The sequence below is a fragment of the Typopeltis vanoorti genome, chromosome 5 (genome assembly GCF_054136105.1).
Source record: "Typopeltis vanoorti isolate ZY-2024b chromosome 5, IOZ_Tvanoo_1.0, whole genome shotgun sequence".
NCBI classification, from domain to species: Eukaryota; Metazoa; Arthropoda; class Arachnida; order Uropygi; family Thelyphonidae; genus Typopeltis; species Typopeltis vanoorti.
In genome coordinates this window covers 116,829,099-116,844,784 of record NC_143553.1, presented here as the reverse complement: position 1 = coordinate 116,844,784, position 15,686 = coordinate 116,829,099, and the positions used below count along the sequence as shown (strand labels likewise).

The 15,686-nt window shown below is 36.3% G+C and overlaps 1 protein-coding gene across 2 annotated transcripts in view; it reads left to right on the top strand.

Annotated features, from left to right (window-relative positions):
• LOC150106744 (neural cell adhesion molecule 1-like) overlaps window positions 1–15,686 on the top strand; it is a 199,101-nt gene that overhangs the window by 7,622 nt on the left and 175,793 nt on the right. For both annotated transcript variants that reach the window (XM_090392680.1, XM_090392679.1), the window contains exon 2: window positions 9,679–10,005. In XM_090392680.1, the coding sequence (XP_090248806.1) occupies window positions 9,679–10,005 (327 nt within the window). The remainder of the gene's footprint in view (window positions 1–9,678; window positions 10,006–15,686) is intronic.

The following is a 15,686-nucleotide window of genomic DNA, read 5'->3' as shown; positions in this document are numbered from 1 at the left end:
TGTCTGTCTGCTTTGCTCAATAATGAAACTAGATCCATATAACAAGCAGAGCACTACTTTCTCTATATCTATCTAGCTTAAAAAGAGTGCATGACAGCATGATTGATCCTCAAACGAACCAGCATAACAGTACCACATTAAAAGATAGGCTTATCACCATATACTGATGACGTCACAGTAATAATCAGTAATGACGAAGAAATGACAGTAAACAATGAAGCACAGAATCTATAAGCACAAGCCTCAGGAGCCAAACGAAACTCTGCAAAAACAACTGGTTCGTGGTCAGGCAGATGGAAGGCCAGAACTGATTCTCTGATTGAATGTACCTGGTCAAATGAAGGATAAACATACTTTCGTGTACACCTTGGCAAACACCAAAATATATAATCCACTGAACTTGACACAGCTGAACAACCGATTTAAACAAGTGTTTAAATCGGTTGTGCAGATTTAAACACTTGTTTAAATTTCAACACGATATCGCTACACCTCAGGGAATCCGTATTCCTTCTGGAGACTGCAGAGAGCCTACCTTTCATCTTGCATCATCCGAAGCCTCACTTCCAATTCTTCCCTCCAACTATAAGAAAATATACCACTTCCTCATATCAGTGCCTCCCACTTCGCCCTTCGTATATATGTCCTTAACCCTCTCATTTACAAAGCTGCACATGCCACTCATTTTTCAGTGGGAACGTCCATATAAATCGAGGTTTGCTTAACCATATTCCGACACAGTGGAGACTATGACATAACATTTCACCATTGCTAGATGTTGTACTCCCTGAATACACCATCTAGCACTTGTAGCTACGCACACAGCCAAGAAGACTACTGGAATTTAGTCCATAGAGAAGAGAACAAACATAGCATATGCAATTTCCTCTTCATCTGCACCAAAGCCATCATTTTCAGTTTCTACCTAACGCATCCATCCATCACTGAATCGGAACAAACCATCATATGTAGCCTATGTCGGAAACTGCAAAGCATGCTTTCACTGGAATTTCATTATTACAAAGAAACAAAAACTGTAGCAAAATTCATAGAGGAGTAGAATCTAACTGGTACTCTGTTCTGGATTGCCGACGACGATACACTTCAGTTGAAGAATAACTAAAAGTGATACTGAATTGTAATATCGAGTCTTACTGAAAACACAAATCCTGTCTACCATTAATGTATCTTTTCCCTCATTTCTACTGTATATCTAAAAGGAAAATCCTCTTTTTCCCTTTGTAGTATATATTCTTATAATATGTAAATAGTCCTATTTTGTTGCTATCTTCCAATGTATACTTTATCAAGTTTAATATTAAAAAAAAGTATCTATCTATAACCTCCGAAGTGGCCAAGGTGATGCAAGTGCGTTCATACCGCTCCTGACTACTTCCAACTTTTATCCGTTTATCTGAAAGGAAGGACTTCGTTTTTCATATAGATTTATCCAAATATATACGCGTAAGTGTATTGATAAGCGATTTATGACAGTGTTCTTCTCCTGCTACATGAGGTCCTAATATCTTCAATTTCGACTCCATAATTCCTTCTTCGCCACCTGCATTAGCTGGACTCCTCACCTGCAGCAATTGCGGCGAAGGATTACGTGCCATGGCAACCGCACATTCCTGTACTACCACTGACTCAGCAAAGCTATGACCCCCCCCCCCATGACTTCGGACCCGGAAGGAGGAGCAAAGTTCAGTAGAACTGTGGACACAGAAAACAGGTCAGCAAAATCCAAATCTTATGATAATGTTGTATCAAACGGAAATATCCAATCATCCCCCCAAACACTGATTTCACATACGAATGCCACTTCAGCCAGCAGTACACCAATTAACACAAAATAAACTATCACTCTTACCAACGTCATTTCCCGAGAAAATGGAATTGTTATTTTCTCAACCAAAGAAAACATCCCATTAGAAGAGTATCTGACGGAGATCGCCAAATTTGTACCGGCAAAAAATATTACTGACGCTTGTCGCGTTTCTGCCAATGTGCAGGTGTATTTCCGCCACATCTCACGGGCATAAACGGTACTGCAAAAAGGCATCGATATCGGATATTATCACTTCGAAGCAACCCTAATAGCATTGGCCTCGACAAAAGTAACGGTATCCAGCGTTCCCCCTAAAATTCCCCATCAACTCATCAGATCCATGTTATCAAGATACCGTTCTTTCACAGGAAAAATACGCATATTGTCAGCAGCCACGAAGAAGCCCGAATTTGCCCAAGTCAAGCTTCTGAAGACAGGCATTAATGCACTTTACAAACAACGACGCACTACATAACCTGCCAAAATTAATCAACACGGACATAAATGGAATCACATACACTTTCTACTTATCTTTCTCATCACAGTGCTTCTGTCATGAAAAGGGTCACATTAGGAAACAATGTCCCTATATTACTAACGATAAATCAATAAACATCTCAGGCCAGAATAGCAAACCATTTGAACAGAACAACATTGTACATGAAAAAAATCAAAGTAAAGGAAAAAGTAAACCAACCCTTCGCTCCCATCACGAATTTCAGAGCCAAGAAAATCCCGAACTGGAAAAAAACAAGGTTCACGTCGCTCTTGAACGCCTGTCAAGTAATGAGATCCAAGGCTCTGATAACGAAGTCTCACAGCACGCAACTCTTAACAAACAGCGCCAAAACACGGATCCTCCCAAGATAGATGACACAGTGAACTAATTAAAAGTAATCCCCGGACACAGCAACCGGAATCACCAGCCTAGCCTCGCACTAATTTAAAACTTCATTCGATTGAAAAAACTACTCAAAATGGCCTTTCATCACCTGCAGCTAGCCAAAGAGAAAGAGAGTTCCCAGACGATGAAGAAACTGACGGGGAACTTCCCCACACTGAGGGTCTTCTAACCATGCAGCTGCCATCATCTTTCATACAGAAAGTGCGCAGCTCCACTCACAAATTAACTATAGCCGTTAAATATACCACAAGAATCCCGGAACTAATATCTCAATTTCAGGACGTACACTGAAACCTGAAATGTAAAAACAGCAGAACAGAGGTTAAAAGGAGTAAGCGAATGTGTTAATTAATTAGTGGGATACAAGCGCAATACCAGGGCCAATATTAGATTAAATTTACAATCAAACTTTCATAAACATAATATCGTTGAGCCTTTTTTCTCTCAATGCAAGAGGATGTGCCTCAGTTGTACTCAAAAGAAAAGTCCTTGACAAGGTACAAAAATATCATATAGACCTTATACTTCTGCAAGAAACAAATATCAACTCCTGATCCAATTTATCCAGAAGATGGGAAGAGTGGTCTTATGACCTACATCTGCAATCCAACAACATCACGGAGCAGAAGTTAGCTTAGGTGTTCATCATCAATCTCCCTACAAACGGAAAGTGATTGCTGATATACCAGGTTATGCCTGTATGCTCACATAAAAGCACCCAACCATAATTCCATGCATTTGTTCAACATCTTAATACCACAGCAGGATGCTCTGGCATCGCAGATCTTGGATGTTATTCAAAACCATATTTCTAGTATTGACCAAAAACATATAACAACTGAAAAATTTGCACTCTTGACCAAGAAAAAGACAGCATTCAATGTGCCGAGCATCGTAGCCAGTTAATAAACAAACTTCAAACACTAGTAAACGATAATGAACTCATTGACGTCTTTCAGCATCAGCATCCAGATACGAAATCCTACTCATGGAGGTCAGTAATCACAGCGACTAATACGCCACTCTACCAAGTACGACTGGACAGATACTACATTTCCAAACACACTATTACTCTAATTAGAAAAATCTCACATATTCCTTCCTACATCTCAGATCATTGCTTCGTCAAGCTGCAACTTTCACATTCTTTGGAAGCATCCAAAATCAGGAAGTGTCTATTGGATTTTCAACAATACCCTCCTCAAAGATCCATATTATATAAACACTCAGGCTTTAATAACTAACTTCACTCTTTGAAAGAGGATACAGAACCAATGGAAACATTCTGTCCCCACCTAAAATCACAAACAAAATCCTTTACGCAGATCTATGGTCACCAAAAAACCAAAGGAGGAACTTTAGAATCCGTCAACTTTCAGAACTGAAGTATCTCCCAGAGGAAAGCCATGAATATCATTCAAAACCTCCAAACCATGCAAAGACACTCAGAATGATATACAAAAGATGCCCTACTTAGATCGCTGCATACACAAATAAATCTTTCAGATGCCTGCACAAAATATTTTTCTCTTTCGATTAAATATCCCAAGCAGAAAACTCCATCTCTGCTATCCGACTTCAAGATGGGAGCATCAGAGAAGATACAAGTAAAATCACTTCTGAAATTCTACAGTACTACAAGAATGCATATAGCTCTACAGGAACATCCATTCACGAACAATTGATGAAACAAAAAAATCCCTACAACAGATCGGAACCACTTAGAAAATAAAATCACGCTATATGAACTGAAAAATACATGCATATCCTTGCCAAAGTACAAATCCCCCGCCTTGATGGTCTCACGTCAGAGTTCTTCCACGTCTTCTGTAATCAACTAGGAACACTTCTCAAAACAGTGCAAGCCTACCTCAATGGGCTCCCACAATCTGTCACGACCTCAGCAGCACTACTGATACCAAAGAAAGGAGACCACACGAATATCCGAAACTGGCGTCCAATCTCACTAATTAATACTGATTAAAAATCATTTCCAAGGTTATAGCAAACCGAATAAAGCCAACACTGCCTAAAGTTATTGGCTAACATCAAACTTATTCTGTTCCAGGAAGATCAATACTTGATAATGTCCATTTAATATGAGATCTCATCCACATCGCAAACATCCGACATGAAAACCTAGCACTCATCAGGCTTGATCGGGAGAACGCTTTCGACAGAGCAGATCACGAGTACCTTTATGAAGTCCTAAGGACATTCGGCTTTGATCCTCTGATCATTGAAATAGTGCAATTGCTATACAGAGATGCACTCTTCTGGTCAAAAATCAACAACAGACTCACTCGCACTTTGTCATACTCAAGAGGAATCAAGGAAGGATGTCCTCTCTGGAAAATTATACACACACAGGACATAGAACCCTTCTTGAAATGAGAACACGACACCATCATCTCCAAACAAACTAGCATAATAGAGCCTTATCAAAAATAATATCAGCATATGACAATGATGTCACTGTAATAGTCCGAAATGAAGAAGAAATGACAGGAACAGAGGAAGCACACAGACTATCAGGCAATTGGAAGCCTAAAAATGATTCTCTGAGCGAATGTACTTGGTCAAGTGAAGGAGAAACATATTAGATGTACACTTTGGCAACACCAAGATATTTAACACATTGAACTGGATGGACACAGCTGCACAACCAATTTAAGCAGGTGCTAGAAAAATGGAACAGCATTAGTTCAATCTCTTCACTTAGAGCTGGTGTTCCCAAACTGTTTTCCGCGGAACACTAGTATTCCGCGTTAGGTGAATAAATGTTCCGCGAGAAGTTCTCCTGGAATTTTTCATTTTAGTTTTCTAAGCATTTTCATATATAAATATTTTATAGTGGAAATATTCTGAGGAGAATAATATTCGTGAATATTTCGAAAAGTTCAGACCCAGAATGCCTAATAACATCTCTGTATCGTTAATTTTTGCACATCGAAACCTTTGAACATTTGGGAAAGGGAATACCGCTGTTTATGACCGGTCATAAAAATAGTCTGCAAGCAGATTATAACAATGGACGGCGTATCCTCTGTTCTCAAAACTGAAGGAAATGGCATCTGTGTAGCAAATGTCAGTGACAAAGCGGCATATTTTTAAACATGGAATATTCATGAATTATCGTAAATTTTCACACATCGCAATCTTTCAACAATCGGGAAAGAGAAAACCGCTCTTTATGACCGATCATAAATATTGCCTGCAAGCCGATTACAACAATATGCGGCGTATCCTCTGTTCTCAAAACAGAAAGAAATAGCATCTGTCTTGCAAATGTTAGTGATCAATCAGCAAGGAAGTATAAAGAAAATTTTCCCACTAAAATTGAAGATCAATCGCAAATCTAGTAATACTGAATACTTTCTTCGCAAGTTCTTATTGTAGGGTGAAAGTTTTGTGAATTAAACGTCCCGTGACGTTTTAAAATTAATGGGCCTCCATTTTAAATTTTAATATGAATAAGAGACAAGGAACTTTGTTTAATTTTGCTTTATTAAGAAATCTCTTATTGAAGGTGTTTGTGACGCAACGGATAGTGAGTCATCCACCACCAGCCTACAAAGCGATCTTCAGGATATACAAAAGAAGGCGAAAACTACCAGCACGCAGGAGAAAAAGTCTTTGTTCACTCGAAATTACTTATAATAATATTATAAATTTTTTGTGATCAGAATGGGATATGCCAATGAAAATTAGCACAAATTAATGTAATGATGTTTATTTTTAATGCATGGTTAATTAATTAATAATCATATATTAATTGATAATAACAAATAAGCTAAATTAATAATTAATTATTAAATAATACATTCCAAAATAACCGTTTACATGGTTAAATGAAAATGGTGTTCCGTGAAAATTTCAGGATTTGTGAAGTGTTCCGTGGTAGGAAAAGTTTGGGAAACGCTGACTTAGAGGAAGAGTACTAAACAGATGACTGTGAGTGTCTCATGTTATAACTTCAAAGTACTCACCCCCCCCCCTGAAGAATTTCTCGATCACATTCAACAGGCAATTAAACGTTTCCTCTGATACAATACTAACTGGACAACATACCCTGAACTCTGCAAGCCAATCAGTAAGGGAGGCCAAGGTCTGATTTTCCCTGAAAACAACATTAGATCATTCAGGATGGTCTTCCTCCTAAAGACAATTCAGTCCAATAATACTTATGTAACCACCTTCGATGACATCATGAAATCACCAACAAGAGGACTTACACTTTCCACAATCTTCCGAATGACCATTTCTACACCATCTCCTCCTAAATTATCCCATTTTACAGAGATAATCTACAGTGGTGGAAAAATAGAGAACTTCATCACACATTGACAGAATCAACAGAGTCCGTTGTACTTACATAACCACTATTTTCGAACAGAAATATAAGTCTCGCAGCTGGACTAGCCCTTTCTTTTCCCTACATGGAATTGGGGAGAAATAAGAATCATGGAGAACCTCCTGACCCAGACCCTAAAGTGGAAAGCATTCACATGCCCACCAATGAAGAACTAAAAAATTGAAAATTAATATCAACAGATGCAAGCTCCTATTGTAAAACCTTTCCCAAAGATCGCTACACCTCAGGAAACCTCACCAGTCTTTCATCTTGTATCAATGAAGCCTCACTTCCAATTCTTCCCTCCAGCTAACAGAAAATGTACCACCTCCTCATGTCAGTGCCTGCAACTTCACCCTTCGTTTTGTTCATACTTATCCTTCTAATCTACAATTCTGAAGATGCCACCTATTTTTCAGTGGGATCTTCCAAATAAATCGAGGTGTTCCAAACCAGATTCCAACATAAACTGGAGGGTATAGCATAACATCTTGCCAACTCCTACTAAGCTCTAGAGCAGCGTTTCCCAAACTTTTCCTACAAAGGAACACTTCACAAATCCTGAAAATTTCACGGAACACCTTGGTTATTTTGTAATATATTAATTAATAATTAATTGTTAATTTAGCTGTTTTTAATTAATTAATAATTTATCATTATTTATTAATTAATTTAACATAAATTAAATATAAATATCATTAAATTAATTTGTGCTGATTTTCATTGACTTATCCCATTCTGATCACCAAAAATGTATAACATTATTATAAGTAATTACGAGCGAACGCAGACTTTTTCTCCTGTGTGCTGGTAGTTTTCCCTTCTTTTGTACATCCTGGAGATCACTTTGTAGGCTGGTGGTGGAAGGCTCACTATCTGTTGCGTCACAAACACCTTCAGTAAGAGATTTCTTAATAGTAAAATTTAACAAAGTCCTTTGTCTCTTATTCAAATTAAAATTTAGCAGGCCTATTAATTTTAAGTCACGCCACTACGGTTTTGAAACTTTCACCCTACAATAAGAAATTGCGATGAAAATATTCAGCATTATTAAATTTGAGAACCGGATACAGACAACCTTGATCTTCAATTTTAGTGGATTAATTTTCTTTATACTTCCTTGTTGATTCGTCACTAACATTTGCAAGACAGATGTTATTTCTTTCAGTTTTGAGAACAGAGGATACGCCGCATATTGTTGTAATCGGCTTGCAGGCAATATTTATGATCGGTCATAAAGAGCGGTATTTTCTTTCCCGATTATTGAAAGATTTCGATGTGTGAAAATTTACGATAATTCATGAATATTCCATGTTTAAAAATATGCCGCTTGGTCACTGACACACGTGTCATTTCCTTCAATTTTGACAACAGAGGATACGCCGTCGATTGTTATAATCTGCTTGCAGACAATTTTTATGACCGGTCATAAACAGCGGTCTTCCCTTTCTCAAATGTTGCAAGGTTTCGGTATGTGAAAATTAACGATACGCAGATGTTATTAAGCGTTCGGGGTCTGACCTTTTCGACCTATTCACGTGTATTATTATCCTCAGAATATTTCCACTAAAATATTTATTCATGAAAAAATGCTTAGAAAACTAAAATGACAAATTTGCAATTTCCCCTTCATCTCCAGTTTCCATGTATAGCGTACAAGAAATAACCACCACCCATTCATCGCCGAATCGGCACAAACCCTCATGTATAGCCTACGTTGGACACAACAAAGCAAGCTTTCACTGGAATTTGATTACTATAAATAAACAAGAACTGTCGCTAAATTTATGGTGGAGTGAACTGTAATATTGATTCATTTATTGTATTTTCTATTGTATATCCGAAGGGAAAAATCTTTCTTTCTGTGTGATATATATACTTATTATATGTAAATAGTCTTTTTGTTGCCTATCTTTTAATGTATTTTTTATCAAGTTAAAGAAATAAAAAACAATATCTATCATTCTATTCGCCCCACTTTCTCGCTCTTTTTTTCGACAAAATGCGAAGCCAGTGGCTCGCATCGTTTCTTCTACCAGATAATTGCCTTCGCTTTCAGTATATGCGTCGTCTTAGAAAACAAAGGCGTGCTTCAAGTTGAAATCCTCCTTGAAAGAGATTACCTCCTAATCTGAGGAGGAAATCTCTTTCTAGTAACTAGCCCATATTTAAAAGTTGAAATGTCTTCGGTGTTACAACTCTATGAGGAATTCGTATGTTCATTAGTCTGCTGAAATACCATAAGTTGATCGTAAGCGCCAGCTTTTTTCTTTCCGCTAAACAAATGAAATCTATCAAAAACTAATACCTGTAGTTAACAGAAACAATACACTGGAAGCATAGCCTGATTTGCTTCGGCAATAATCGCAAAATAGAATAACTCACAGCTGACAGGAGGAGCCTTAACTTTAAAACGCGATAAAACTCAAATTATGACTTTATCTTATTCATTGTATAAACAGTGTAATAAATAAAAATAAAGCTTTAATTATATGAAAACTTTGTTCATAAGTAGTTTATAATTATCAATTACATTAAAATTATTGTATTAATGACTGCTTGTTAAATGTGTACGACTTCGATGTCTTTCAGGGAGTACCGTTAGTGTGATCGGAGTTGTTGGCGACGCCGTCGATCTTCCTTGTAATGACGACATATCCTCGTTCGGTGCAGTTTCCTCCATTACGTGGACGAAAAAAGTGTCGAATGGATGGAAAGAAATCTACTTGTACAGTGACGTGTTTGAGAAACCTCTGCAGGAATTGCGTTTAGATCGCTCTCGTTTCCTCCTTAACGAGACATCTGCGTATTTGCATATCTTCCCGCTGAGAACAAAAGATAAAGGCGATTACAAGTGCGAGGTCACTTATAACGAAGGAAATTGTGAATCGCTGTCTTATGCAACGTTAATCACTCATGGTGAGCCCTTTTTTTCATTATTTTTTCTTGAGAAATTTCATCTTCTCTTTTATTTAATCTATTAATATGGTTTTAGTATTTTTTTTTAATTTTTATTTTGTTATCTTCATCATCCAAATTATTTATTTTCTTTTTAAATTTCTATTATCACCATTTCTCATTTTACAGATGTTATGTATATACAAGTAATAACTTCAAAGGAAATCATATTTTCTCGAGATTGAAATCCTACTCCACAAGTAGACCTAATCTGTAAGGTAATTTAGATTCATAACTCCCTTAATTTGGGTAATGCGTAGACATCCTTTTCTTCATAATGACAGAATTGTTCAAACATCCAAGGTGTCGGTTGCTCAGTCGGTATGAACGATAAGTTTCTTTAGAACACGCTTGTCAAACTCGTTTACCTCCAAGGGACAAATTTAGAATTATACATCAAGATGCAAGCCGTAACAACAAAAAAATCTTGAAATAAAAAGGAAACAGATTTCTTAATATTAACATTAGAGTAAGTACAAAATACAACCATGTTACAAAAATACATATAAACTATAAAGTTTACATATTTAAATAAAATAATACGTATTATTTTTTTGAAGAAACTTGACAGCGTTTTTCATTAACGAAATCTTCAAAATTTGGTTGCATTTCTTCAGCTGTAGTTATTTTCCATATCACTTGAACATGCTGGTCTGTTAATCTTGATCTGTCAGCAGTTTTATTATTCTTTAAAGTTGAAAATAGTTATTCATCTAAATGTGTGCTACCGAACGGTTAAAATACCAGAGCCACGAGAAAATAACAGCCAGCTGAGCGATATCCCTTAGATCTGTGCTTTCGTTGCAAGGGAATAGGTCTGAAATGTTGGAATTATTGATTTTAGTTGATTCCTTAAGTTCCCGACTATAGCATCAATTCTGCTAGCAATGGTAGTTCGAGATGAGCTTATATTTAACTGATTAGGACACAACACTTCAACTGCTTTAATAATACATTCGCGAATAAATTCCCCTCCAGTTAGGGGAATTTATTCGCGAATTGCTTGCAATTGAATATGATAACAAATAACTGGTTTTTACCGTAGCTCTGTTATCTTCAATTGGTTTGGTTAACACTTTCATTGCCAAGCTGAAAATTGGAATTTCGTGTGGTGGCCAACTTTATTTTATTTTTTTTATTTAGTTAACGACGTCCACGCGATAACGCGTGATCGGCAGTTTGGGTAGAACACGCATCGCGCGTTTGGCAATGAACATGTTAAACACACTTTGTTGATTTTGAAGTGTCAACATTAATTCTGACAATTTATCTTCACGAAGTTTTGCAACATATTTGTCATAGTTTTCTTTATGATTTATATCGTAATGCCTTTTAATATCATATTCTTTGCAAAATGCAATAGAGTTTCTACATATCACGCATGATTGTTTTTTCCCAGAATACAAAAATATGGTAACTCCCATTTCTCTTGAAAACTACGATGTTCTTCTTCTTCAATTAATCGTTTTTACTCATACTAGTTGAAGGTTTCGACATTATTTTTATAAATTCTCTATTAATTATAAAGAAACTGCTACATTTTCTTCCGACTTGAAAATTGCTAACGGCTAACCTCCGACTGCTGTGGTCAGCGGATGTAGCAGTGCACGAAGACTTGCTCGTTAAAATTCGGTTAAATTCGATAGTTTGGCGTATAAAATAATCTCAAGTGGAAATGTTAATTTTTTTAAATATGTTTATTTAATTCGCTGTTGTCAAGAGATAATTGGCAATATTGGTTGCAACGTTTGGCTGGTCGCGTATTACTTGCCGGAGGGACTCATGCGGCCCGCGTGTTTGACATACCTGGTCTAGAAAGACGTGGGCTTCGGATCCAGTCTAGTGTTTCATGAAGGCTGTTCAGTTGGAGAAGCTCGAAAGCGCTAGCTTTTTTTTTCCCGCTATACAAATAAAATCTATCAAAAACGATTACCTGTAGTTAACAGAAACAATACACTGGAAGCATAGCCTTACTTGCTTTGGCAATAATCGCAAATTAGAATAACTCACAGTTCACATTGCAAGAGCCACTGAGATTATTGAAATAGCATTTTTGCTCTTGCCCGTATGATATTTCAATGGCGGTCAAAGCATATTATTAGGAATGGTTACTCATCTAGAATTAAAGAATTTCTCTAAGCTTTACAAGTTCCCATAGAATAGCATGGATTTTTTGTTCGAATTTTAACCAGTTTGTGAAAGCAGCTGCAATATCCAATTACAGTAATTATGTAGTATTGCGCAGAAGATTTGAAGTGTAATTGTCCATTGTACCAATTCTCTGTCAGGTTTTTCTATTTTACAGACTGAAGCTATTCTGTTCCACCGAAGTGATTTTTTTACTGATTCCACTTGATTCAACGCTGCAATATTCCATTTGGTTAAAAATGCTCTTGCCCGTATGATGTTTTTCTTACGGTTAATATCAAATTGCATGCACCATTTCCTTTTAATATATTGACTGTTTAACTCCATATTATATACCGTGTATATATATTAAACAGAAAGTTGAGGTAAAGTATCTTCTCTGCGTTACCAGACGGCGAAGACGTTACGGATGTAACATACAAAATTAGAAAGATGAGGCTGTACCTAAAAATATATGGATTTCTATTTGGTGTGCCAAATAAAAGTATGAGGTTTGAGAGAGTGAGCTCCCCGTACGGGTGGTTTCAGCGTGTCGGCAAGATCTGTCTTGACAGAAATAACTGAATAGATGACAAAACTGAAAAGGTTGAGAGAAGTTGAAGGCAATAGTCCAAAGCGCGTTAGTGACTAAGTATTCAGTAACGAAGCTGACCATTAATTCCTTCGGTTGAACGGATATATTTTTCACTTCATTTTATAAATCCGAAGTATTTTCTTATGAAGAAATGGGAGGTAGCATTTTTAGTACTCAAAATTTAGTTATGTGAGAAGGTAAGATTCCATGCAGTCCGACTTTGGAACGAAGAAGTATGCATTCTTTTGGGATCTTAGGCCGTTCATAGAAGGGGAAGGGGTTTCCAAGCAAAATAAATCTTAAGTTTGTTTATCGTATTTCCATCAGAGGTGGTACCTTCGTCTTGTAGTGAGTTTAGTTTTCTGAGTTGTCTGTTAGTGTGATTGTAGTCGAATTCCTGGTAAGTGGATCTCTCACCTAGTAACAGACATATTTTTCTTTTGTATTCCGAGGTTTCCACAGTAGTAGGGGTGGTGATAGTGACCAAATAGGTGTACTGTAAATGTTGGGGAAACTGATCACGGAAACGTGAGGTCACTATCAGCTGTTCCCCGGGAAATTCCAAGCACTTCATACTGATCACGTTACTGTTCGCGCACTATGAACCAAAGAGGGGTAGGGTAAATAGAGGAGTAATAAGTGACGTAGTTTGTTAGTTGTAAATAAGTGACGTCATTGAGTTGAAGTGGGAAGGATGTTATAGTAGTGGACAATGATTCGTGCCGTGATTGGTGGGACACTATAAACGAAATAGGGGTAGGGTAAATGGGGTAAAGCGACGTCGGTGTCATGGGTGTGTGTGTGTGTGTGTTGTTATCTGATGCAGATTAGTGACGTAATTGTTAGTTATAAATAAGTGACATCATTGACTTGAAGTGGAAAAGGAAGTTACAGTAGTGGATAATGATTCGGTGAAACACTATAAACCAAATAGGAGTAGGGTAAATGGGGGAACTTATTTCAGTGTCATGGTTGCGTGTTGTTATCAGATGTAGAGAAGTGAATGGTTTGCTTATTGGATTGTGGGTGTGGTTAGAGATAAGATAGAGTATGGGATCCTTGGAATTTCTCTGGTGGGCACGCACCTATCATTGACGTCACGTTGTGTTTTCGGTTGTCTATAGTTGGGAGCACGAATGTTTCCAATATAGGTGGGTGGTATTTCGTTCCTGTTATTAAATTTTAATGGAATTTTAGTTTAGGGTCAAGAGATGGTGGCATTATTTAGACCTTTTCTGAATAATTAATTACAGGCTATCATTGCTTTACCCTCAAACCCATACTCACACATTTTTTCTTTCATGTTCACATTTCTAAAATAATTAATTACTGGCTACCACCGGTGTTCTCTCACCCCACAAGCACACATACATTTTTCCCATATACATAACTAATTCGAATATTTATGATTTGTCTAAAATTTTGAGATCTTAAAGTTCATTACTATTTTTCTCTTCTAATTAATGATATCTTTATCTCACAGTTTTTGACTATTGGAATTTTTAGTTTAGTGTCAAGAGGAAGCGTGAGCATTTAGAGATATAAATGAGTTCTTATTTGAATGAAAAACCCAATGCCATTTAAAAAAATAAATAAACAGAAATTTAAATTGATTACAAGAACTTTTGTATGCAGTCTAAAAAATTCTAATGATAACTTCTATTAACTTTCTTTCTCTCCAGAATGGGTCTTCTTGGAACTAACGAACTTCTGAATGCAAATAGATATTCCAAAATAGTTGAATTATAAGTATATTTTCACAGCACAACACACACACAAACACAAGGCCTCAAAGAACGAAATTGCTGAAAATAACCTGAAAATCCAGTTGACTCTTGTTCCTTAGGTTTCTGTTCGTTTTGTTCATTTCATTTCCATTATGGCTCATGGTTATGTTTTTGCCCAGTTGTGGATGTTCTCCACTTAGTGACATCATGGGAAGAAAAGTAAACTCACCGCCTGCCTATTTTGTTAATTTTCACAATGTAGTGCGACAGTTTGTACTACGACTTGGTATTTGCACTCATAATTTTTTTTGCACTCTGGTTGGTTGTATTTTCTCTATTTTACTTTTAAAAATTCAAAATATGCTTTTCCAAACAAGATTATCTAAGATTTTACAGGAGAAGCAACAATTTACCATCAAGTATACGTAAATGCAAAGAATGAAAGATGTCAAGTCCCCTGTTTGACTCATTTCCGTTAGTCACAATCGACTGTTGTCTCTGAGATAAGTATGGATGTATCTCGTTTAGAACTTCTAGCAGAGGAATCAACATGAAAAGTATAGTATCTTAAAATATGAAAATGACTTAATATTATAAAAATCTTTATAATGAAGACTCTAGTTTATTTCCTAAAGAAATTTGTATTTCGGATAGAACAATATTTCTCAAATTTTATTTTACAATCCAAAATTCGCAACACTCGATCAGGCTTTTAATATGCTTCTATATATATATTTTTTCCCAATCTGATTGGTCGTTTGTCTCTATTTTACTTTAAACCTTGCGATTTTTTCCCATTCCTGCATTAATTTCAGAGTAGTGATATTTATATATATTTTAACTCATTTATTATATTAGATATTTTTTCCAACACAAATAAATAATTATTTCTCCTTATTTCAACTGAAATGTTGTCTTTATTACAATTCTAAGTGGAATAACTGAGCAAATAAATAAATAAATTGTGTGTGAATTCATGGTGAGTTCAAATATAGATGTGATTTTCTTATTTGCATAACACATCAATGACACCATAAGTTGTTGACTTAAGTTTACACATTTTATTTGACTGAAATATTATTTCCAATATTGTATTTCTGAATCTAACATACAGAAATTAAACAAACTGAAAAATGCACACCTTTTGCACTGCTGTTGTTTGTTGATTCTATTATTTAACAATTAGTCTGTCC